Genomic DNA, 25902 nt, shown 5'->3' on the forward strand with positions numbered 1-25902 from the left:
TGCTAAGGAAAAGAAGCCGCACACAAAGGCCACATGTTGTATGATTGCATTATTCCATTTATATGAAATATCAGAAGAGCAAATCCATAGAGATAGAAAGTCAGTAAGTAATTGCCAGGAGCTTCAGAAAAGGGGAAATGGAGAGTGACTGCTTACAGGTGTGGAGCTTCTTTTGGGATGATGGAAATGTTCTAAAATTGACTGTGGTGATAATTGTACAACTTTGTGAATATACTAAAAATCATTGAAATATGCACTTTAAATGGGTGAGTATGTGAATAAGAGCTCAGTAAGGCTGTTTTAAAAAGTATAGAAGATTGGGGTGATTACAGAATTTTTATGAAGTGTCTTATATGCCATAAGCCTGGGGCATCCTTTTTAAAGTACAATAATCATTTGATACAGTAGACAGTAGTTATGAAACTGTGCTGTAAGGGAAATTATGATGATTTATTTCTCTTAGGATCTGTTTTTAAAAGTTTGTGAGCTATCAGAATTAGTCAACATTAAAGTTCATTTTTAAGTTCTTAGTAATCTTAAAATGAGTTATTTTCCATGTATTTCATGTAGTTGAAGTTATAGCTATGTCTTTTAGTGTAAACGTGGAGATTAGTTTAAAATTTCATTATTTAAAAGAGCCTAGGTAAAATAATTTCAAAAAATATACTTAAAGAAATTACTGCATCTAACTTACTATACTGTTTCTTCTATTGCTTAAAAATCTAAGAATTTGCAGTAGGTACATTATAAAAATATGGAATATAAGAGCTGATCTAGGTTGATAGCACTTTGAAAGGCCATATAGCAATAATGCATTAAGGGAATTAAATGAGTCTACTTGGCTAACAGAAGTCAAAGAAAAAAAGGAAGTTTGGATTACTACATAGTTTTTTCTCTGTTGTAACACAGAACTTGCTGCAGCTCATTTCTATGAAAAAAATTATATTCAGAATTCAGTAGAGGGTATAACTACTGAAAATGATTTCTTAAAAAAGTATTGTAGGAAATCTAGATCACAGTGTTCAGGATTAAATGATAATTAATTTAGTTGGCTCTTTTTCATTTAAAGACTGAATGTTTGAAATATAGCTGTACTTTGTTCCCTGCTGTTGAGATATGGGTAGAGGAAGAACTATGGGGCTAGTGTTAGGGACAGGATTCTAGATCTAGAACATTTTCTATTTCCCAACACCCTTCCACCCTTCATGATCTGTTTAAGGCACTGCCACTGGTTTGGAAGTTTGTCATGTGCCTTGGGTGTGTTGGGACTGAACAAAAGTTGAGAGCCATGGAGAGAAGGAAAGAGAGAATATAAAGAAGAAAAACTAAGAATTATAGAATCAGACATGAAACATAAAAGCCTTAGAAGGAAACACTAGTGAAAATGCATTGTGTCAACCAGTTCACGTCTGAATCTGAGAAAAATTAGAAAGGAAAGAATGAAGAGTGCTGAGTGACTGAACTCAGGAGTGAGTAAAGGCAGGAGTTAGGGGTGAATCTTGGGATCCACGGAGTCCCGCTGTCAGAGACTATAAAGGGAAAACTGTTCACTGGTGACGAAGAAGACTTTTATATTGTTAACACTGAAAGTCCAGATAGGGGAAGGGTGGCATCCAGGCAATATAAAGTTGTGGCTGGAGAGACAAGGTCTGAATTGACTGACCTGGTTAGCCTATACTTAGCAAATAGTATTCTTTGTGTTCTCCAGATACCACCAAAATGTAATTAAAAGTTTAAATTATTAAAATGGGTTTCATGATAATTAAATTTTTAAAACTCAGTCCTTAGGTAAAATATTCAGAAACCCTTGATTCTTGTAAATACACTAAGTGTATTTAGTGATGTTTGTTTTTATCAGGTGATTTTAAATTTTAAATAATTCTTAAGCATAATTCGCATTTCCTCTTATAACCAGGAACCTTTTGAGGATGGCTTTGCAAACGGGGAAGAAAGTACACCAACCCGAGAGGCTGTGGTCACATATACCGCGGAAAGTAAAGGAGTTGTGAAGTTTGGCTGGATCAAGGGTGTGCTAGTATGTACCTATAGACTTAATTTTAGAGTTACACATTTTTGTTTATTATACAATCTTCCTAATATCATCATTCTCGAGATAATGCTTTCTCTTTTTTAAACGGTTTTATCTGATTGTTATGGAGGACCAAATGAATACTTGCACCTCCTTTCCTTGTGGGTATTAAATTCAGTGAAGTAAATATATTTATTAATTTAATCAAATTATATTTGATTACTTCTAAGTTATATTTTATAACCTCTTCTGAATCTCACATATTGTCACTTTTCAAAAATTAAGTATGAAGCTATTAAATTGATGAGAGCAACGCAATCAAGAAAGCTGGGCAGGTAATATAGCTGAAATATGCCTGCTTCCTTTCCTGCTACTGTATTGTCTTTTGAAGAGAAATGTATAGATGTTAACAAGCAACAGAATAAAGGAGACATAAGTGTTGAGATCACTTCAGTAGACAGGTTTAGGTGATTAAGGTTCAGATTTACTTTCTTTTTCTGTGTTTGAATAGGCACTAAGGATCTGACTGGAGTAGAGAGTCTCATTGGGACTTTGGAAGCACTAATATAGAGTTGTATTGACATTTAGGGGAGAAGTAGAGGGAAAAATACCAGTTCTAGTAGTGATTTTATTGTCTAATCAGTAGAGTGTATTTTAAGCTCTGAGTTGTGTTGTTTGCCTATTCTTAGATTTTACTATTTTGGAAGGCTGTATTCTATGTACGAGCATAATAAATAAAAGTAAAAATAAATTGAGGATGCTGTCTTACAAAGAGTAGGTTTTCGAAAGATGTGTGAACAGTTGGCATTTTGTGTTGACAGATATTACATAATACTTAAATCCGCTGTAGAAATCATGAAGTGAAGACGTTATAAAAGAATAAGTAAAAAACTGACTTGCATTGATAAGGGGGAACATAAGCTCCTTTTTTTAGGGCTGAAGTCTTAAAATATTCCTTGTGCCTTTCTTGTTCTTTTGCTTCTGCTGCTTCAGATAAATGTGTGTGTATAAAGTACATACACACACATATACTCGTATATTACATTATACTTTAATTAGCTCACATTTAAGCTCTCAATAAAGCTCTTTAAAAAAACTGTTTAAGGGTGGGATAAGAGATTTGAAAGGACCTTCTATAGTTTAAAATGTATGTTATCCTACTATTGGCTAGTTTAGCATTTACTGTGTATTTAATTACTTTTCATCTGTGACTTGGCCTCTTTTTCTAGGTACGATGTATGTTAAACATTTGGGGAGTAATGCTCTTTATTAGATTGTCATGGATTGTGGGTCAAGCTGGAATAGGTAAGTGAAGTGACATACTGCTTGATTCATTTGAGAATGAATAGGGAAAGGGCTGTGTGCATGTGTAGTCTGAACCTCATAAAATTCAAGCAGTTGGAATCATTCTACAGTATGTTCTCCTTTGTATCAGACTGTTGTCTTAATGTCACTTTTTTCATAATTCTGATTTGATCTAATATGAGATAAAAGTAAGATAATTTATAGCTTGTAATGTAAATTCAGTATACTTAGACTAACCAGTTCTAGATGTGGCAGGTTTAAATGAGAGTGTAAGTATTCTCAAGTCTCTTTTCTTTTTCGCTAAAGGTCTGTCAGTCCTTGTAATAATAATGGCCACTGTTGTGACAACTATCACAGGATTGTCTACTTCGGCAATAGCTACTAATGGATTTGTACGAGGAGGTAAATTCAGTCTTTTTACATCATCAGCATTGGATTACTGACACTAAATAAATTGAGATTTTAAAATATCTCTAGTTATTTTTTACCTTAAAGAAGCAACATATCAGGTTCTATATAGGCAAGAAAGTTGCTGTCAAGTACTTTTTAACTAATATTTTGAATATAAAATTTTAAGTTGATCCATACACAAACATGTATGCTTCAGATTGTTCAGTGTGTTTGGTAACAAGAATGGAGCTTCTAACTGGCTTTCTTCTCCACCAAGGCACCCCTTGTTGCCTTCTCCCAGGCTTCAGCCCTTGGATCAGTGGTGTGCATCCTGCATTTGGTCAGTATTGTACAGGTGTAACCTCATTCCTCCCCACTGAAGGAAACTTAGGCAGAGTTCTGTCCTCATGGTCTAATAGCTTGTGTGAGTTACACCTGGGACGCTGAATCCATGCCCTCAACTCTAGCTCTCTTCTCTGGGTACCCTGAGGCCTATTTTATTGGAGCCCACAAGACCTGCCTTGTGAGGTTTTACTCTTCCCAGGGAGAACACCCAGGACACCAGGAGAATGGCCTTGGGACCCCTGAAAACAAGAAGAAAAGAAATCCATTTTCCAAACAAAAACTCATCATTCAGCTGGAGTGAGGGGAAGATCCTAAGGGAAAGAAGAGAAAATGTATACCAGCTTCTGTAAATTCATCATAGCAGATCAAGTGAGAAAAGAATCTACCTGTTCCATCTGCCTCAACTATTTTGCAGATCTGTATTTGACGTTATATACATGCAATTTCTGCTTTTTCTGCGTTAGTACTTGGAGAAAGAGAGAACCGGATTGAGCTTTTCATTTTTCCCCAGTCGTCTTCATATTTTTTTACATACCAGAGAATTCAGATCACTATGGCCCTAAGGGAAGCTGGTAGCTCACATCTGTAGTTATGACTGTGCTGAGCATGCATCACTGCTGGCTGAAGTTTTATATGTACGTGAATCCGGGTTGAGCAAATTGGGGTCCAAGATGTGGTTATGTCCAACGATTGATCAGACAGTGCTGAGAGATTCTTGGTTTCTTATGTAACTGGGTGCCCCATGCTTCATTTCATTCTGCTGCTATTGGGGAATGGACATAGGGGGAGAAATGGGATGCTGTGTTAGGTATTTGAGAGGATCAGCAAATCATCATAAAATTTCTCCTTGTCTTCAGCCCTTCAAATCTAGGTTGTAAGCCTCAAGGGGAGTGGGGCATGGACCCACTGTCAGCACAAACCCCATTCTGTTCTCTGTGTGAGTGCAAACTTAAGGAAAGTATAGATTTTCCTGCGTTGTGACTAAAAAGCCATTTCATGTTTCAATACTACCAGTAGTTTTCATATATTTTTATGAATACCTCAGAGACTTGTATCTAGTTTTCTGTCCTGGACACCAAGGAAGTATGAGAATATGGAGTGCATGAAGATGTGTCCCAGCAAAGTACCATATGTTGTTGCAGTTTTGCCTGAGTTCCCTCAAAATGATAGTTCACAGAGAGTAACTAACTATAGAGAAAAAAAAAATGGATTATACAATTTGGAATTCTTCTGTTATCGTTTGTTCATAAATGACAAAGTAAATACATTTGCTGAAATAATGAAACCTATAGAAAAAGAGAAAGCCATTAATTTAAAGAAGTGACCAAATGCTTTGAAGCTTTGCTAGAAGGCATTCATTTTTCCCTTAGATCAGTTAGTGATGTTAGAAAGCTGGCTAATCCTTTATAGAATAATAAATGAGCTGCATCGTCTGCAGTGAAAGTTCCTGGAGATTCTTGCAATAAATGTAAACCCCTGTGTCTCCTCTCCATCTGCTTTGTAGACTTGGAGATCCCTAACAGGATTTATTTTGGTTTCTTGGAAAAACGGTATTTCCACAAGGGAGAAAGTAGATATAGGTATAAAACTGGTGAGATTACATTGTATTCTGTATTCATGGTTCTAAATTGAAAGTATCAGTATGACTCATACATTTTATCCCAAAAGTATATATTTCTTAGCTCTGTCCACAAATATCACCTGTAACAAATGACCAGCCCAGTATCAGTGAACACCCTGAGTGCCCACATTGTGTATTTCCATTCAAAGGAACCAGGGAACCTTGGAGAAAGCATTGATTCCAGATCTGGATAGGAAATGTACTAGAGAAGTCTAGACATCTTTCCACATCAAAAAGTAAAGAAGGTAACAAAGCCTACTTTGTTTCATGTCAAAAGGACCAAGGAGCCAACTTGAAGAAACTAACACTGACTTAAATTTGGATAGAACAGCAATACTACTACTAATAGTAACTGATTTAAATGAGAACATAAAATCCCTAGGTTCACAGACATCACACACACACAAAAATGTCATTTTCACCTTTGAAGAATGCTAGAGAACTAAAACTTATTTTGAAAATTGATAAAGAATCTAGTGTGAATCAAGTTTTCTGAGTGAAAACTCCTTACCTGAACTCACTGTAAGCAAAAAATTGATAAGAGATTTATCCTTTGGGTAATTTTTCTACAAAATAAGTGAAGAAGAAAAGGGAATATTTCAACTTTGTAAATGCTTTACTTAATAAGACTACCTGTGAAATATCGAATATGAATCACATCATGCCTATAGCTTCAGGAAGCATATTCAGGGGAGAGAGGAACTTACTAAATGACACTGTAGGATGACGACAGCAAATGCCAGACTAGGAATCTCTCTGGAACAAGGAATCCTTGTTCAATAAAACTTTACAAGGAGCAAAAAACAGAGAGAGGGAATTATGGTTTAAAACAAACTTTAAGAGACTTAATGTATAGATGCAGTTTATTTGCTGTTCTTCACAATAAGCTTTTTATCTTTTAGTAATATGGGACCAAGGGTGCCTGCATTGGATGCCCTCTAGCCCAACCACTGAGGACTTTATTTGACTTCCTTCCTTGAAAGGGCTGCGTAAGAGGAGAGCAGTAGAGCTAGAGCTATCTGGAGGGTCAGGGTGCAAAGACTTAGATAGGAGAAGTGGAGGGATACTACGGGAACAGAGATGTCTGGAGACCCATCTTAATTTTCTGTGGACTGAAAGTTGACTATTAAGGGCATTAACAAGGAAGTATTTTACTCAAAATATTGCTGAGACGTTGTGGCTGCTCTCTTTACTAATTTCTGTCTTAAGAGCCCTTTTGTAAACTTGAGTGCGTAGTTATTAATATAAAGAACTATTTTGAGGTAGTGCTTGACATTTTAATTTTATTTATCTTGACTCTTAACTGAATTATGACATGTATTTTTATATTAACACTGAATAATATTTTATTCTTGTTTTGTGAGGTATATGTACTTCCAACTCCATGTAAGTGTGTGAAATGTGTACTTTTCCTAGTGTTGTGTGATTTATGCCACAGCTAGTTAATGTTACTAAATAGCCTTAACGTTGGCTTTAACAGTACATTTTAGATATTAAACAGGTACCAATCTAGAAAAGTGTAGTTTTTTAAAAAATATAAATTAACTGTCAACTTGTGAACAAATGTAATAGTGTCCAATTATGAAGTCTAGGATAAAAATAATATGGAAATATTCAGGGTTTCTGGGAAAAAAAGTAAAAACTTAGAAAATACAAGATTCTGAGTTTCAGTCTTGATTAGACTATAGTAATATGGGGGGTTGCTATTTAAAGCTACTGGTGGCAGGTTAGAGAACCATCCCCTAGGCCCTCTGCCTCTACAGAATAAAACTAGCACCAGCAACTAGCTGATGGAGTCACTGGCATACTCCCTGCCCTAGCGCACATATTCAGGCTCTACAGATTGTTGCACCTGGGAGCCCAGAGCTCTTTCCTGTTCTGCAAGTCCTCCCAGTGTCCTTGAGATCTTGGATTTTACAGAATTTCCTTGGACCGTGTGCAACAGGTTCTGCAACTTAGATGGCGCTGGCCAGCAGCCACTGTCACTCAGGTCTGCATTTCCTAGATTTCACAGACCAGAGTCTCTTCTGTTCTCAGATAATTAACCTCTGAATATCAACTCATCTGTGAAATAGAGGACAACCACAGGCAACCTTTTATAAGATGGAAATGTAAATTCTGCTTGTGGATTATAGTGTATTATGTGAACTGAGCAATAGAAGGGAACAGTTCTTCAACCACTTTCTGGTTTGGAGTATTAAAAGCAGAGGTCAGAAAAAAAAAAAAAAAGCAGAGGTCAGTACACTTTCACATAAAAGCCCAGGCTACATCAAATTTGTGATGGGCAGTTCTGAGAATCTAAAGTCAATAGAAATCTGCATAAGTGACTAAGATCAAATTTTTATATTCCTTGTATTTCAGTCAATCAACAGATAATTGTTGAGCACTTTGTGTCAGGCACTGGGTTTGTAACAGTGCAAGCCAGACAAGACCCTATTATTTTCTTGGAGCTTATGTTCAGATAATAGTGACAGTTATTTTTTGAGATCTAACTGCTAGGCATGGTACCATGGTCTTTGAAATACATTGTCTGATGTCATACAACATTGATGTTGCATTATACAAAATTAAACAGCCTTTTTTTTAAACAAAATTAATTTTATGCAAATTCTACTGGTAAACCTTTTAAAAATGTCTGCAATATGTCAGAATTACCTTCACATACTGGTATCTTTTCCTTCTCTCTGAAATAATTGACCTCCTCACTTTTGTATATAGGTAAAGCCAAACCATTGGAAGTGAGGAAAAACTAACATTTTTCACATCTTGTAAGTGACAGAAGGTACTCTCTGTATTGGTAAAAAATCAGATTATCATTGATTGTCAGATTTTTTTGTTTAGCCTATTGTATAACTTTATCAGTTCCTATCATTACCAACCAAGGAGTTGTAAATTAGATTTCAGCTCTGTAGTTCTTTCCTTTTATTGCTAAATTATTTCAAATTGTAGTTTTTCAGATCAGTGAAATGTTTGAAGAAGCTGTAAAAAGCAGTTCTATAACAGTTGGGACTTCCCTGGCAGTCCACTGGTTAGGACTCCTTACTTCCACTGGTTCGATTCCTGGTTGGGGAAATTAAGATGCCGCATGGCCAAAAAAAAAAAGAATAAAAGCAGTTCTATAACTTATATTATGAGTTATTGGACTTAAACATAAACATTGTGTTTTCAGTTCAGTAAAGCACTACTTATGCACCACAAGTAACTCAAACGTGAATCTGGCAAGTAATTGTAAATAATTTGGCTTGGGTTTTCTCTTTGATTCATTTGGTGACCTTTCAATTTTGCCAGTCTTTAATGATTAAAAATACTTTAACTTGGTTCCCAAATTGTCTGCTGCAGAATTAGAGCTACATGTCTTTGATTTTAAAGTTTAACGTATTCAAGTGATCAGTCACAATGATAACATAGTACCGAATTATGGTCTGAAGATTACATGTTTGTCACTTCGCCTTTTCCTGTATGGCTTCATAATGGCAACGGAATAGAGGAAATTTACTGAATGTTAACAGGCAGATTCCTTGTTGCGTATTTGTTAACCAGGGTATTAGGATACATTTCCTAGAACAATAACTAAAATGGATGTTGAATCCATTTGGATCCATCATCACCCCATAGCATTCCTAAAGTTCTTCCTCAGAATTTTATACAAGGTGTCTTTGAATAAACTGTTAAGTGAGTGTACAGAAGTAGGTAGCTTACTGCTCTGACAAAGGATTCTGGAGTATTTGCTAATCATACCAGATGAACTCTGAAGAGTAATTGCTGAATAGTTTTCTTTCTATACTCAAATCTTTTGCCCAGTGTTTTGGAGGGTATTTATTGAGGTTATTTTATTGTGGTTTCCTACTATTGAGCTTTGAGTTCTTTATATATTTTGTATACAAGACCTTTTTTGGTGTGATTTGCATTTTACCTTGTATCATGTATGTATTAGTCTGGGTTCTCCAGAGAAACAGAACCAATAGGAAGTGTACATAGGTAGAAAGAATAATTGGAAGGAGTTGAGTCATGTGATTGCAGAGGCTGGGAAGCCCAAAATATTCAAGAGTGAACCAGCAGTCTGAGGACTCAGGAATGAGCTGATGCTGCAGTTTAATCTGAAGGCCATCAGGCTGAATATCCAGGAATGGCCTGAGTTCACATGTGAAGGCTTATCTACTATAGAATTCTCTTTTGTTGGAGAGGGGATGTCTGTCTTCGTTCTATTTAGGTCTTCAGCTGATTGAATGAGGCTCACACAAATTATGGAGGGCAATCTGCTTTACTCATAGTCCATCAATTTATATGTAAATCTCAGCCCAACACCCTCACAGAAACATCTAGAATAATGTTTGACCACATATCTGGGCTCTAGGGCCCAGCCAGATTGACACATAAAATTAACCATCACATTGTCGTTTCACAAAACTGTTTAAAACTGGAGCTTATTACCTTTCAGACTTTATTAAATTTTAAATGTGTTCATTTTTCTACCTCGTAGTTGTAGTTTGTATTTTAAATTGAATGGGCTTCAAGCTAATCTTTGAAAGAAATTAATTTTGATAGAAAATGTGTGTCAAAGTTTGGTTTTGTTCAGAGATTGTTACCCACAACCTTGAGTCACTGAGGATGTCCTAGACCACATGCTTGCTGTGATTTTTCAGCATCACAATGGACAGTAAGATTTGTTGTCCAACTTTTGTCTAAGAGTGAGCATTAGTAGCATTACTTCATGTGAAGCATTACTTCACAATAAATGAAGATTAAATAGTCCAAAAGAAATTAACTTGGAGTTGAACAGGTTTGTTAGTGTTTCTAAAAATTCAAATATTTTTCACATTAATATGAAACATTTAGTCCACCTTAGCACATAGAGCCATATGGTGCTAACTGAGCCATGTGTGATTTATTTTTATTTTTATTGAGATATAATTGACATACAACACTGTACAAGTTTAATAGGGCATAAAATGACTTGACTTATATATATTTTAATAATTACCACATTGTTTAGTGAACATCCATCATCTGTTATAGATACCAAAGGGAAAAATTTTTTTTCTTTGTGATGAGAACTTTTAAGAGCCACATGTGGTTTAAGAAATGTCTGTTTTGTGGCATAGTTATTAGACAAACATCCAGAGTGCCTGGTCAAAATTTAATAAATACTGCTCCTACCTTCCTGCATATAGTTGTTTGGGTTTTTTATCTTTGTGCATATTACTTTAAAGGTTCTATGTAGTTTGAGTTGAAGTCAGTTGTTGTGAGTATTCGTGAAAGCTGTATCTGATAATGCCCCTTTCCAGAAATCTCCTTTTGAAGTCTAACATATATGATTACTTCCTGCTATCTCATTTTGACTATGGTACAATTTAAAAAATGTTAGTTGTTGACAGTTGATTTATAGCTTATTAAATAAGCATTATTGAAGTAAAATTCACATGTAGTGAAATGCACAGATTTTAAGTTTACAGTTCTGTGAGTTTTCATAAGCATGTAAACCTGCGTAACATCTAGCTCAATCAAAACATGGAATATTTCCATCACACTGGAAAGTTTCTTGACAATCAGATCCTCACTGGTAGCCCAGGCTGGATTATACAGAAGGTACTCTTTTTATGTCTCATCTCTTTCACCTAACATAATGTCTTTGGAATATATCCATTTTAGTAGTTTGTTCATTTTTGTTACTGTGTAGTATTCCATTTTATCACTATAAAATTTGTAATAGTAAAAAATGTGTTTATTTAGTGCCTATTGATGGACATTTGGGCTATTTTTTAGTATGAGGTTATTATGAATAAGCTGACATGAACATTCTTGTACAAGTCTTTGTGGTTTTGTATGTTTTTGTTCATTTTGGGACACTACCTAGGAATGACTTCTTGATTCATGGGGTAGGTATACTTTTCATTTATAAGAAACTGCCAAGTGATTTTCTACAGTGGTCGTACCATTTTATACTCCCATCAGCAATATATGAGACTACCAGTTTTTCCACATTCTTGCCAACACTTGTTACAGCTTTCTAATTATAGCTGTGTTTATGAAGGTTTAATAGTGTCTTACCGCCACTGCATTTCCCTGATGATTAATGATGATGATGATAAGCATCTTTTCATGTGCTTGTGACCACTTGTATATCTTACCTTGTAATATTTTCATATCTTTGGCCAGTTTTTAAAGTGGGTTATCTTTTTGTTTCTGATTTGGAGGAATTTTTAAAAATACCTTCTGGATACAAGTCTTATGTCTAACATGTATTGTGTATATTTTTCCTAGTGTGTGACTTGCATCATCTTTTTTTATCGTTTTCTAAATCATGTCTTTTGAAGAGGAAACGTTTACCATTTTGAGGAAGCCCAGATTCTCAGATTTATTTATCTGTCTATTTAATTTATTGACTAGTGCTTTTATTGTTCTGTCTTGAAATCTTTGCTTATCCCAAGGTCATGATGATATTTCCCTATGTTTTCCCTTAGAATCTTTATGGTTTATTTTTAGATTCTTAACTATGAATAGCCTCACATTATGTGAGACAGAGATTGTTCTTCTCTCCCCTACTCTTATCCCCCCATATAGATAGCCACTTCTTCCAGCACCATTTGTCAACCAACTATCTATTCCATGTTGAATTAGTTTTGGTACTGTTGTTGAAAGATCAGTTTTCTGTGTATTGTCCGTATTGTATCCTGTTCCACTGATTTGTTTGTTTGTTCTCTTATGCCAGTTATTCTAAGACTACCCTGTTTTGATTGCTTAGCTTTATATGTCCTAAGTCTTTCAACTCTGTTCTTTTTCAAAATTGTTTTGGCTCTTCTAGGTTCTTTGTATTTCCATATAAATTTTTGAATTAGCAATATCAATTTCTACAAAAACAAAAAACCTTGCTGGGGCTTTGGAATTTCACTCTTAAAAAATCTTTTTGGGAAGAATGGTCATGTTAACAATATTGAATCTTCCAATCTCTAAACATGCTATATCTGTCCATTTATTTAGGTCTTTGGTTCTCTCAGTAATGTTGTATATTTTCAGTATACAAGTCTTGCATGTTTTGTTAAATTTACCCATCAGTCATGTTTTTCATCTGGTAAATGGTATTTGTAAATTTCATTTTCCAATTTTTTTATGATTGTGTATAGAAATGCAATAGACTTTCATATCTTGGTTCTCTATTCTGTGACTTTGCTAAACATAAACAGTCATGTCATCTGTGAATAGAGATGGTTTATACTCTTTCTTTCCAATCTTTAGTATTTTCCTGTCTCCCTCTTTCTCTCCCTCTCTTTTTTCACACTGTTCAATTAGGTAGGACCTCCAATACCATGGTGAATAGAAGTGGTGAGAATAAACATCCTTGCCTGTTCCCAGTTTTAGAGGGATTGAGTTCAATATATCACTATTAAGATGTTAACTATGGAGTTTTGGAAGATGTCATTCGTCAGATTGAGACAGTTCTATTTCTGAATTGCTGACTGTTTATTATGAATGGATGTTGAATTTTGTCATGATTTTTTCTACATCTGTTGAAATGGTTATATGGGTTTCTTCTCTTATTCTGTTATTATCACAAATTATATGATATTTTGAATCTTAATAACCTAGCATTTGTGGCATAAACCCCACAAAGATCAAAGATATATTTGGTCAAAGATATTATGCTTTCTGCTACTTTTTACTTGCTAACATTTTGTTAAAGATTTTTTAATCTATGATCATGAGGAATATTTGTCTAAAATTTTCTTTTTTTTGTAATAAACTTTGTCAGGTTTTGGCGTTAGGATTATGCTAAACTCATAAGGGGTGTTGGCTAGTATTCCTTCATCCTCAGTTTTCTGAAACAGTTTTTGTAAAATTGATCTTATTTCTTCCTCAACAATGGAGCTACCTGTGCCTATGGTTGTGTGTGTGTGTGTGTGTGTGTGTGTGTGTGTGTGTATTACAAATTTAATTTCTTTGATAGCTATAGGATTATTTCAGTTTACTGTTCTTGTTATAGTTTTGGCAGGTTTTTCAAGGAGTTTGCCTATTTTGGCCTTATTGATTTTTCTTTATTGTTTTCTGCATCAGTGGTTTTAACCCTTTATTATTTTTTTATACTTTAGGTTTACTTACTTCTGCTTTCTTAACGTAGAAGCTTAGATCATTGATTTCACCTTATTTATTTATTTATTTTTAATTGAAGTATCATTTTTTAATATAAGAATTTAAAACTATAAATTTCCCTGTAATTCCTGTTTTAGATATATCCCACTAATTTTGATATGTTTTCTTTTCATTATCATTCAATTCAAAATGCTTTTTAATTTCCCTGTGGTTTATTCTTTTACTAGTGGGTTACTTAAAAGTGTGTTGCATAATTTAGAAATAGTTAGGGGAAGTCTATACATTTAATTTAACACTGTTGTGGTCAGTAATACTGTCTCATTTCAATTCTTTGAAATTTATAGTGACTTACTTTATGGCCAGTAATCATATGGCTCTTGATTAACCTAGTCAGTGTTTTGGTTGTTGATTTGAAATCTAGTGAGAGCTTCAGGGGCATGTGTCCCCAGATCAATGTGTAGTAATAATGGAACCCAGTGTATATAGTATTGTCATTACTTAAGTATCTCTCGTACCTGACTCATTGATGTCTTCTACACTCAGGAGACAAGGCATTTTATGGCCAAATTATGAGAGTCCATGAGGGTAGTTTTTCCATATTGACTTCCCGTGTTTGCTTGAGCAGTAGATTTTTTGTAAATAAAATAGTTATTTTTTCTATTGTTGCCTCTTAATTCATCATAATTTTTTTCATACTCTTCAGCTTATTCAATGATAATAAAAAGGCTAATTTAATTATACCTACTGTACCAAGTAAGCACACAAGTCAGAGAGACCTGAGTTTAAGCCTACTTCTTCCCTTACTACTTGCATGACCTTGGTCAAGTTATTTAACTTCTCTAAGCTTTAATTTTCGTATATGTAAATGGGAATGGTAATAGTATAGTTGTCCCTTGAACAACACATAGGTTAGAGATGCTGATGACCCCTGTTCAGTCGAAAATCCATGTATAACTTTGAAGTCCCCCAAAACTTAACTAATAGACTGTTGACCAGAAGTCTTGCAGATAACATAAACCATCAATTAACACATATTTTGTATATATGTATTATATACTGCATTCTTACAATAAAGTAAGCTAGAGAAAATAAAATGTTATTAAGAAAATCCTAGGGAGGAAAAGGTACATTTACAGTACTGTACTGATCCCATATGTTTTATATCATCTGTTTGCAAGATGTATCATCTGTCACTGCCTACATCAATATTGTCTTATATAATACAAAACACTGTGTAGTGTATGTTACACATATTACTAACACTAGAGATAAATATGAAAAGATTCACTTTGCTGTACACCTGAAACTAACACAAGATTGTAAATCAGCTATCCTCCAACAAAAAAATTTTTTTAAATATGAGAAATTAAAAAAACATTAAAAAAAGAGAGGCTAATGTGGAAAAAGAAATTTGTATTTACTTACAGGTATAACAATTCATACATTGATAACAAAGAGGCAGCAATATGATTGCTTTATTGTAACCCAGTATAATGATACGATTGTGTCAGGATAGCCTAGCCTATACACTGAGTGAATCATTGTACAATTTTTATGGCATATAGCAGTACAGTCATATTCATAATACAGTATTGTTAACATTGTAACATTTTAAAAAAACATTTATCTGTGATGATAGTCAGTTTCTCTAATTAGAAGGGGTGAGGGGAAATACGGCACATACTGAACGGTAATTAATTCTCTGAGAGCAAAGTTACATAAAACACTAAGAAAATTAACACATTAATTTTATATTAAATATCACTCAACTCATACCTATGTAAGGATAGACTGGTATCCACATATATTTTATGCATTCATGACATACGTAACCTTGTCTTAATCTTTTCAATATTTCTATGCTGTGTGATTCGTCTGTGAGTTTTTTCAAATTGTCGCAAATCTCCAAAAAGTTTTTCAATATATTTGTTGAAAAACATCCACGTATAAGTGGACCTGCACAGTGCAAACCTGTGTCATGCAAGAGTCAATTGTACTTGCTAGAATTAAGTTAAAAATTTAATAAAATTTAAATTTAATAAAAATTTTAATTTAAGATGCCACTCTATGCTGATTAGTAAATAGACCAGTCTTTCAGAGTAGTAGATCTTTTATGCTATCTATTTTGTTGCTAAGGAAAAAAAGGGGGAGAAAGCTGCTCTTAAAACTGGTTACCTCTAGGATGCAGGAATGGAAGTGAGAAGAAATAGGGCAGAGTACTTTTGCTTTTCATCAGGAATTTAAAGTATAGGACGATAAGCAGATGCTTTTATATTCTTCATATGTAACTTTTTCTTAAAAAAAAATAAAAATCTTTTAAAAAGTAATGAAACTGGGTCCTAGGTTTTAAGTTTAGGTATCCCAATTGGAAGAAGATTTTTAAATAGTTCTGAAATGTCAGAATTTGTTACTTATATTCATTTCCCTTCCGATTATCTTTATTCATATAAAGAATATTCATATTTCCCTTCCCATTATCTTTACCCATGTTAAATGCCCCTTAAGATAGATATTTTTGGGGGGCTTCCCTGGTGGTGCAGTGGTTAAGAATCCGCCTGCCAATGCAGGGGACATGGGTTTGAGCCCTGGTCCGGGAAGATCCCACATGCCGCAGAGCAGCTAAGCCCGTGCACCACAACTACTGAGCCCGCACTCTAGGGTCCACGAGCCACAACTACTGAGCCCGCGTGCCACAACTACTGAAGCCCGCGTGCCTAGAGCCCATGCTCCGCAACAAGAGAAGCCACCACGATGAGAAGCCCCCGTACCACAACGAAGAGTAGCCCCCGCTCGCAGCAACTAGAGAAAAGCCTGTGCACGGCAACAAAGGCCCAATGCAGCCAAAATAAAATTAAATAAATAAATTTTAAAAAGAAGATATATATATTTTTAGTAATAGAAAGATTTGAAATTTCATAAAATCAAAACTTTAAACACATAACAAATGAATTCCATGATTTATAGGCTCTCTTGGTGATATTTCTCATTCTAAAGTTTGTATTGTCAACTACTGAAGCACGTGAATGGTTGACTGATTTCAATTAACCTTTTATTGTGACTTAATTTTCTTATCTATAAAATCGGGATAGATAATACTTCTCTTAATTCATTATTGGTATTGGGATTAAATGAAATAATTTACATGAATTTTGAAAACATGTTTGTTAAATGTAGGCTGTGATTAATTATATTCCAGGGATTTTCCTTGTGATTAATTAAACTTGTCATTATATAAGTCCATTAGAATTTTTAGTGTTCAGAAAGATTTGGGGGAAGTTTTTAAGTCATTTCATCTCATAAATAAAGTGAGACTAATACTAAATGGTCAGGTTGCAATTCTTTTTCTTCAGAATTTTCAAGATGATAAAAATTATTAATTAGTAAAGTGAATTACTAAGGTAGTTTTGTTGGACAGGTTTAAAGTATATAATATTTTGAGAAACTTGATAAAAATTAACTACAAAACCTATTACAGATATTTCCAAAATAAAGTTTGCACATTTAGTACTTTATTAAATTGTAGAATCTGTTGTTGCGTTTGTCTTCATTATACTGGGAAAGCAGTAGAAATAAATATTAAGCTGTTTAATGGCATTTCATTATATGGTCTTAAGAATAAATACTTCATCAGTGTCCAACAAGGAGAGCTCTTAGTGACTTCAACTAAGACTAGACTGACTCAAAATCATCATACTGATTTGTTTTTCAAGTTAGAAAAATACTTGCTTCATGACAGCTTATTTAATGTCTTTGTCTGCTCTGCCATTTAGGCAGGATTTATTAGAATACAAACTATTAATATATCTGTTAAGGGTGCCAGTATGTGCTATCCTTTAAGTTTCTTCTGATACTTTCTTTTTTGCCTTAGTATTCACGTTACCAGCAAATTACCACACTAATTTAAGTAACTGGAATCATGTCGATTGTGAATTTAAATGTTACATTAAGATTAAAACTACTACTTAGAAAATCATTGGGAAATGATCTTGGTGTCTCTGAATATGAGGAAGAGGCTGTTACCCATTTTAATCTAAGTTTTAGAAGAGAAAGATATTTAAATAGCAGGATGATTTTATATTTAACATGAGGAGAATTCTCTGGATATTCAGAACTGTTATGAATGAAGTGGGTTGTAAAGAATTCTTTCTGGGTGTTTCTTCCTAAAAATATGCTCACCCACTTGCCTATGAGTTTAACTGCTGTGTTGACTGGTGGCATGTGCTTTGTGAAGTCTTGTATAATTAAAAGGATTGACATTTAAAATTCTAACATTAGTACTTTTGGCGTGTTTTTTTTCCTTTTCTTTAGGAGGAGCATATTATTTAATATCTAGAAGTCTAGGGCCAGAATTTGGCGGTGCGATTGGCCTGATCTTCGCTTTTGCCAATGCTGTTGCAGTTGCTATGTATGTGGTTGGATTTGCCGAAACTGTGGTGGAGTTGCTTAAGGTAATTCACCTTTTTCCAGTCATTTGTTTCCCAAATCTTTATTGAGGGTTTATGTGCCACTTACCATATATGATACTAGGAAAGCAGCAAGGAACATGAAACTCGCCTTTCAAGACGTTTAGTATGGGAGATAGACAAAAAAATTTATTATAGAGTGTCAGAAATGGCTAACTGTAGGGGGCCGTGGCAACACGAGGGGGATCACTTAGTATACCATCCAGGAGTGGGGTGTCAGAGGAGTGTCAAGGCAGGGTTTTCCAAGGAAGGGAGTCTAGCCATTAGCAGGCAGATAGGAGAGGTAAAGTATGGTATGAGGGGAATAGGGAAGAAAAGGAAACAGATCTAGAAGGAGTAGAGTATGATATATTAAAAAAGAAAAAAAGAAAAACAGAATATTTCAGTATGGCTGGAGCACTAAGAGGCAAGAGATAGATGAGAGGGAGAAAAAAGGATCATGCCAGGAAGGGTTTTATTTGCTCTTAAATTTGAATCTTACCTTGACTGGAGTTGCGGATCCATGATAATCAGATTTGGGGCCTAAAGAAATATCTGACCACAGTATAAAGAATGTATTTGAGGGATCACATCTGGAGATGGAGACCATTTAAAAGGTTGTTGTAGCTGTCCTGAGAGGAGATGGTGGCTAATATTAAACCAGTGACCAGTGAGGCTGGAGAGATGTGGGTGTATTTGAGAGATTTTTAAAAAGTTGAGTAAGTGGACTTGATGAATGAGATGTGGGAAATTAGAGAAAGAGAAAGGAAGATTTAGACGGATGGTAATGCCATTTACTGTGAGAGAGGATGCAGAACATTTTCGTTTTGGATGTCTAATTTGGTATATCTAAGTAGTATATCTAAGCAGAGCTGGCCAGAAAGTGGTTGATAATATTGCTCTGGAGTTGAGAAGAGAACTTGTTTGAAAAGAGTAATTAGTATGTGTGTAGTTAAAGCAGTACAAGTGAAATAGGATTCAGTATTATTAAATGAGAGGAACCTTGAGTGACACCTATAGTTGTCATGTTAGGTTGTAACTGTTCATCTACTGTAGTACATGGTATGTTAGGAAGTGTGACATCTGAAAGGACTGACTCTTGCATTGGCATTGACCTTAGTTGTGTAGGCCAAAGAGACAAAGCAAAGGAAGTGAGAAAGCGGTGTAATCATTAAGAATTCATATTCATTCATTGTTTAATTTAGTATATGTTTTTGATGTCATTGATATTTAGCCACAAGTAATTTTGCTCTTAGAACGGATTGGTGTGATTTGGACAGCAGCATGATAGTGTGTACATCTCTTTTCCTTATGCAACATAAGAGACCATTAAAAGAATGAGCTCACTAACCGCAATGAATGCAAAATATATTTCTGCTTTGTAACTTTAAAAAATCCTATTAGTACTACTTAGTCATATTAGGATTTTTTTCCTTACTTGTTAGCAATTCTTTTTCATATTTGAGTCTGTATAAAATACAGCAGCGTTAATAATTTGATCATACTTTTGATGTCTTCAGCTGCTTGAATGACACCTTAATAGTAAACAGTAATTCATTCCTTTTCCCTAGGTCTCTCTATTCATTCCTTAAGTAGGCATTTATTCAACTTCTGCATGTGAGGCACTGTGATAGTTCTAAAACTTTCAAAGAGAATTGAAGAATTTATCTGAACTAACTAATACTGCTCATCCTATTATTTTCTTTTTGTAGGAACATTCCATACTTATGATAGATGAAATCAATGATATCCGAATTATTGGAGCCATTACAGTGGTAATCCTTTTAGGTATCTCAGTAGCTGGAATGGAATGGGAGGCAAAAGTAAGTAGTGATATCATTGGAACATTTGTAAATGTTGAATGTACAAACTTTTAGACCTTGTGTTTTAGGAATGTTCTAAGGTGTAGTAATATTTTCAGATTTTGAAGGTTCCTAAGTGGCCATTTTCAAAGAAGTTCACGTATAAGATCATTTTCTATTTGGCGACGTAGTGAGGATTTGGAGATAACAGTCATTTTAAGAGGTAATCAGAGTATGTAGGAAAAAAAAGAATTATGGGGTATGTCAGAGGGATTTAGTAAAGGTAATATAAGTACTGTGATTTTTTTCCTATATTTTTAAAGTTTCTGTTATTTGTTAACAGGACATGCACATCTTTAATTCATTTCAGAAATATATGGCCTGATCCTACTTTTGCTATTCATTTTGGATAGTTCTTTAAAGATTGTTTATTTAACAAAAATTTATTAAGCACCTGCTTTGTGCTTGGCATTGTGTGAGGCACCAGGGAAATAAGACAGAAGCTTTCCCTCATGGAAGTTATATTCTAGTCGAACTGAATTAATGTATAGACATGATATATTTGATTTTGATTTTTCACGTTTAAAATTTCAGGCTCAGATTGTGCTTTTGGTGATTCTACTACTTGCTATTGCTGATTTCATCATAGGAACATTTATCCCATTGGAGAGCAAGAAACCCAAAGGTTTCTTTGGTTATAAGTGTAAGTAAGAAAGATAGAATTTTTTTTAAAGGTGCATATTACAGCATTCCAGTGTTAAATAAATTTAGTACATTTTACATAGTTTGTAATGTAATTGAGTTTGGTGTAGTGACTAACAGTAATTGACTTTCCAGTTTAGTTTGGTTCCTCTATGTTTGTTGTGTAATTGGAGTAAAAAAAATCACTTTTATTTACATCTTTCATTTCTGATTACTAGCAACAAAAGGTGATAGAATGTAGAGAAATCAGTGCTATTGAGGAAAAGTGCTTTTGTTCTCTTCTCATTTGGAGAATTTGTTACTGAAATTGTAAGTTTTGTTCTAACATCACTTTTTCATTCTTTTAGTTGTATTTAAACACAATAATCTAAAAGTGCCTAAGACTGTGAAAGCAACTAGAAATATTAGTTTCTTGGTATAATTGCAACCTAAGTTTTTCTACAGTTTACATTATTAATTGTGTGAGAATTTTCCAGTTTTTATCTTCCATACCCTCTTTCAGTCTGCATCTAATTTTCACTACAGGTGAAATTTACTTGTCACTTATTGTTTCCTAAAGTGTCTTTCTGCATCTCCTCTTCTCCCCACTCCCTCCATTGAGCAGCCTATCTCTGCAAGGTAGAATGAAAGCCAGAAAGAATAGGTGCAGTAGCATCAGAGGTGCTTATCACTTAGGGTAATAGGTGTGTCTGTCTTAAATTGACAAAAACTCCTTGTTTTGAGGCCTTAGAAGGAAAAGCCTAGCTTCACTTCTCCTGAGTTGTTTAGCCCAGAGCTATGCATACAGATTTGTGAAAAGATGCAGAATGTACAATAAATCAATGCACTTCTTCCTTCAGAAAGTCTTACTGGAAAAAAATTAGTTGACTAAATTTTGGATCCTAGAGACCTAGTTGATTTACCTTCTGGTGTAAGCTCCTTAATCTAATTGCCGACTGGTAACACCACACCATCCTTGGAACATATATGAGTCGCGCTTGTTTGGCCTATGTCTGACACTGACTTGGCTGGGCAGTTTTCACATAAGAGTTGTTTCAAGGTGCTTACCTTAAGCAAGAACACCTGCCTGCAATAATTTTACCTACTCATCCTGAGTTGATAGATAGTGTGATGTCTGTTCTGGTTACTAGCACTTATGCCTACTTCTGAAACCAGGCACTAAATGTCTAATCATGATTTCCTGAATTAGGGGAAGAGGTGTCTTTTAGGCATGCCAGAAGTGAAGGTTAGTATTATTAGTTAGATAATTTTCTGTATTTCGTTCTCTCATAAATTGTATTTGTGACATTTCTTCTAATTATGAATGTGTTTTTTACTTAAATTTTTTTTACATTATAGACTTTTGAACATTCGTTTTTGCCACCTTTATTTCTAAAATTATAGTAGATGGTTACTTCTAAAAAGATTCCTAATATGTATTTTCTGTTTATGGCTTTAATTGATTTAAAAATATCTGTAAATATCTGCTAGGCCATATTTTTCATTTCCTTTTTTTCAGATCCATCCTTATCTAGTATAGTAATAATTTATATTGTATTCAAATAGCACATCTGGGCTTATCTCAATCTGAGATAAATAAATTTAAATATACTTTGGAATATGACTTTTCCTTTTTAGCAGTTGATACTGCTTGGCCTTTCTTTTATTAAGGTAGTGTCTGCAGTGAACAGGTTATGTTAATAAACTTGTCAGTTCAAATGACTACCTAATAGGGTATTCATTTTCTCCTTTTTCCTTTTTGATATGAGAAATATCTCCCTTTTGCCAAAGACCGGTGCCTCTGCTGTGATCTAGATCCCATTTCATTTACTTTCTCAAAGGCATTTATCCTTTGGTAATTTACTTGCTTCCCTGCATCAAAACTGTCAGCTCTGTATAACCTTACATACTTGCTCTAGTAATTCCCATCCTTGAAAATACTACCTCTGGTCTTTTATTCTCCTCCAGTTACCACCTTACTTTCCAGGCCCCTTTCACAGACAAATTTCTCAAATCCTTACCTCCCATTTATTGCTTGTTATTTCAAAAAAAATTGAAACTCACAGACAACTTGAAAAATTAATACAATAAATTCCTTGGAGGCTTCCCTGGTGGTTCAGTGGTTAAGAGTCTGCCTGACAATGTGGGGCACAGGGTTCGATCCCTGGTCCAGGAAGATCCCACATGCCGAGGAGCAACTAAACCTGTGCGCCACAACTACTGAGCCAGCGCTCTAGAGCCCGCGAGCCACAACTACTGAAGCCTGTGTGCCTAGAGCCCGTGCTCCACAACAAAAAGAAGCCAATGAGAAACCCGCGCACCGCAATAAAGAGTAGTCCCTCTTGCTGCAACTAGAGAGAGCCCACGTGCAGCAACGAAGACCCAACGCAGCCAAAAAACAAATAAATAAAAATAAATAAATTTATAAAAAAATAAATGAATTCCTTGCACCCTTTACCTACATTCACAAAAAAATTTACACTTTTATGTTCTTTTTTGCCACATTTATTTTATCACTCATATATCTAATTGTTATTACTATGATTGCTAAACCTTTTGAGAGAAGTTGCAGAAATCATGACTTCTTACCTATAAATACTTAAGTGTGCATCTACTAAGGAAAAGGACAGTTCAGGAGGTTTAACTTTGGCATAATGTTATATATAACATTTTTCATGTACAAATTTTTCCAACTCTTTCTTTCTTCCTTCCTTTCTTTTTTTCTTATTTGGTTGTGCCGGGTCTTAGTTGCGGCAGGCAGGCTCCTTAGTTGTGGCATGTGAACTCTTAGTTGCGGCATGCATGTGGGATCTACCTCCCTGACCAGGGATCGAAACCGGGCCCTCTGCATTGGAAGCACAGTCTTAACCACTGCACCACCAGGGAAGTCCCTCCAACTGTTTGTACAAAGATTATGTACAGACTTTTTATTCCCTGTTCCAGGATCCAGTCCATGATCCTGTATTGCATTCACTTGTCATGCCTCTTCAATCTCCTTTTTTTAAAACTAGTTCTTTACATAATCTTCAGTCCCCTTTAATCTGAAACAGTGCCTTAGCCTTTTATTTTTTATTTATTTTTTTAACAGCTTTTTTGGAGTATAATTGCTTTACAATGTTATGTTAGTTTCTGCTGTATAACAAAGTGAATCAGCTATATGCATACATATATCCCCATATCCCCTCCCTCTTGTGCCTCCCTCCCCACCTCCTAATCCCACCCTTCTAGGTGGTCACAAAGCACCGAGCTGATCTCCCTGTGCTATGCAGCTGCTTTACACTAGCTATCTATTTTACATTTGGTAGTGTGTATATGTCCATGTTACTCTCTCACTTCGTCCCAGCTTACCCATCCCCCTCCCTGTGTCCTCAAGTCCATTCTCTACGTCTTCATCTTTATTCCTGTCCTGCCACTAGGTTCATCAGAACCTTTTTTTTTTTTTTTTTTTTTTAGATTCCATATATATGTGTTAGCATACGGTACTTGTTTTTCTCATTCTGACTTACTTCACTCTGTGTGACAGATTCTAGGTCCATCCACCTCACTACAAATATCTCAATTTCGTTTCTTTTTTTTTTTTTTTTAAAGAACAAATGATTTAATCTGATTCTCACAGCACTGGTGTATTTACAACTCAACAGGGCTTTCATTGATCAGACAACCTGCAACATTAGCTATCCAGAATAATCTTTTTTTTTTTTTTAACATCTTTATTGGAGTATAATTGCTTTACAATGGTATGTTAGTTTCAGCTTCACAACAAAATGAATCAGTTATATATATACATATATTCCCATATCTCTTCCCGCTTGCGTCTCCCTCCCTCCCACCCTGCCTATCCCACCCCTCCAGGCGGTCACAAAGCACCGAGCTGATCTCCCTGTGCTATGCGGCTGCTTCCCACTAGCTAACTACCTTACTTTTGGTAGTGTATATATGTCCATGCCTCTTTATCGCTTTGTCACCGTTTACCCTTCCCCCTCCCCATAGCCTCAAGTCCATTCTCTAGTAAGTCTGTGTCTTTATTCCTGTTTCACCCCTAGGTTTTTCATGACATTTTTTTTAAAATTCCATATATATGTGTTAGCATACGGTATTTGTCTCTCTCTTTCTGACTTACTTCACTCTGTATGACAGACTCTAGGTCTATCCACCTCATTACAAATAGCTCAACTTCGTTTCTTTTTATGGCTGAGTAATATTCCGTTGTATATATGTGCCACATCTTCTTTATCCATTCATCTATCGATGGACACTTAGGTTGCTTCCATGTCCTGGCTATTGTAAATAGAGCTGCAATGAACATTGTGGTACATGACTCTTTTTGAATTATGGTTTTCTCAGGGTATATGCCCAGTAGTGGGATTGCTGGGTCATATGGTAGTTCTATTTTTAGTTTTTTAAGGAACCTCCATACTGTTCTCCATAGTGGCTGTATCAATTTATATTCCCACCAACAGTGCAAGAGGGTTCCATTTTCTCCACACTCTCTCCAGCATATACTGTTTGTAGATTTTTAGATGATGGCCATTCTGACTAGTGTGACGTGATATCTCATTGTAGTTTTGATTTACATTTCTGTAATGATTAGTGATATTGAGTCTCCTTTCATGTGTTTGTTGGCAATCTGTATATCTTCTTTGGAGAAATGTCTATTTAGGTCTTCTGCCCATTTTTGGATTGGGTTGTTTGTTTTTTTGATATGGAGCTGCATGAGCTGCTTGTAAATTTTGGAGATTAATCCTTTGTCAGTTGCTTCATTTGCAAATATTTTCTCCCATTCTGAGGGTTGTCTTTTAGTGTTGTTTACGGTTTCCTTTGCTGTGCAAAAGCTTTTAAGTTTCATTAGGTCCCATTTGTTTATTTTTGTTTTTATTTCCATTTCTCTAGGAGATAGATGAAAAAGGATCTTGTTGTGATTTATGTCATAGAGTGTTCTCCCTATGTTTTCCTCTAAGAGTCTGATAGTGTCTGGCCTTACATTTAGGTCTTTAATCCTTTTTTTTTTTTTTTTTTTTTTTTTTTTTTTTGCGGTACGCGGGCCTCTCACTGCTGTGGCCTCTCCCGCTGCGGAGCACAGGCTCTGGACCCACAGGCCCAGCGGCCATGGCTCACGGACCCAGTCGCTCCGCAGCATGTGGGATCCTCCCGGACCGGGGCACGAACCCGCGTCCCGCGCATTGGCAGGCGGACTCTCAACCA

At 35.2% G+C, this 25902-nt stretch overlaps 1 protein-coding gene across 1 annotated transcript in view; it reads left to right on the forward strand.

Annotated features, from left to right (window-relative positions):
• The window catches only part of SLC12A2 (solute carrier family 12 member 2), a 109939-nt gene that overhangs the window by 26332 nt on the left and 57705 nt on the right, over nt 1-25902 (forward strand). The window contains exons 2-7 of the mRNA XM_060143503.1: nt 1916-2035; nt 3259-3334; nt 3641-3736; nt 18084-18223; nt 19930-20040; nt 20614-20722. Coding sequence (XP_059999486.1) covers nt 1916-2035; nt 3259-3334; nt 3641-3736; nt 18084-18223; nt 19930-20040; nt 20614-20722 — 652 coding nt within the window. The remainder of the gene's footprint in view (nt 1-1915; nt 2036-3258; nt 3335-3640; nt 3737-18083; nt 18224-19929; nt 20041-20613; nt 20723-25902) is intronic.

This window comes from Lagenorhynchus albirostris, chromosome 3 (assembly GCF_949774975.1).
Source record: "Lagenorhynchus albirostris chromosome 3, mLagAlb1.1, whole genome shotgun sequence".
Lineage (NCBI taxonomy): Eukaryota > Metazoa > Chordata > Mammalia > Artiodactyla > Delphinidae > Lagenorhynchus > Lagenorhynchus albirostris.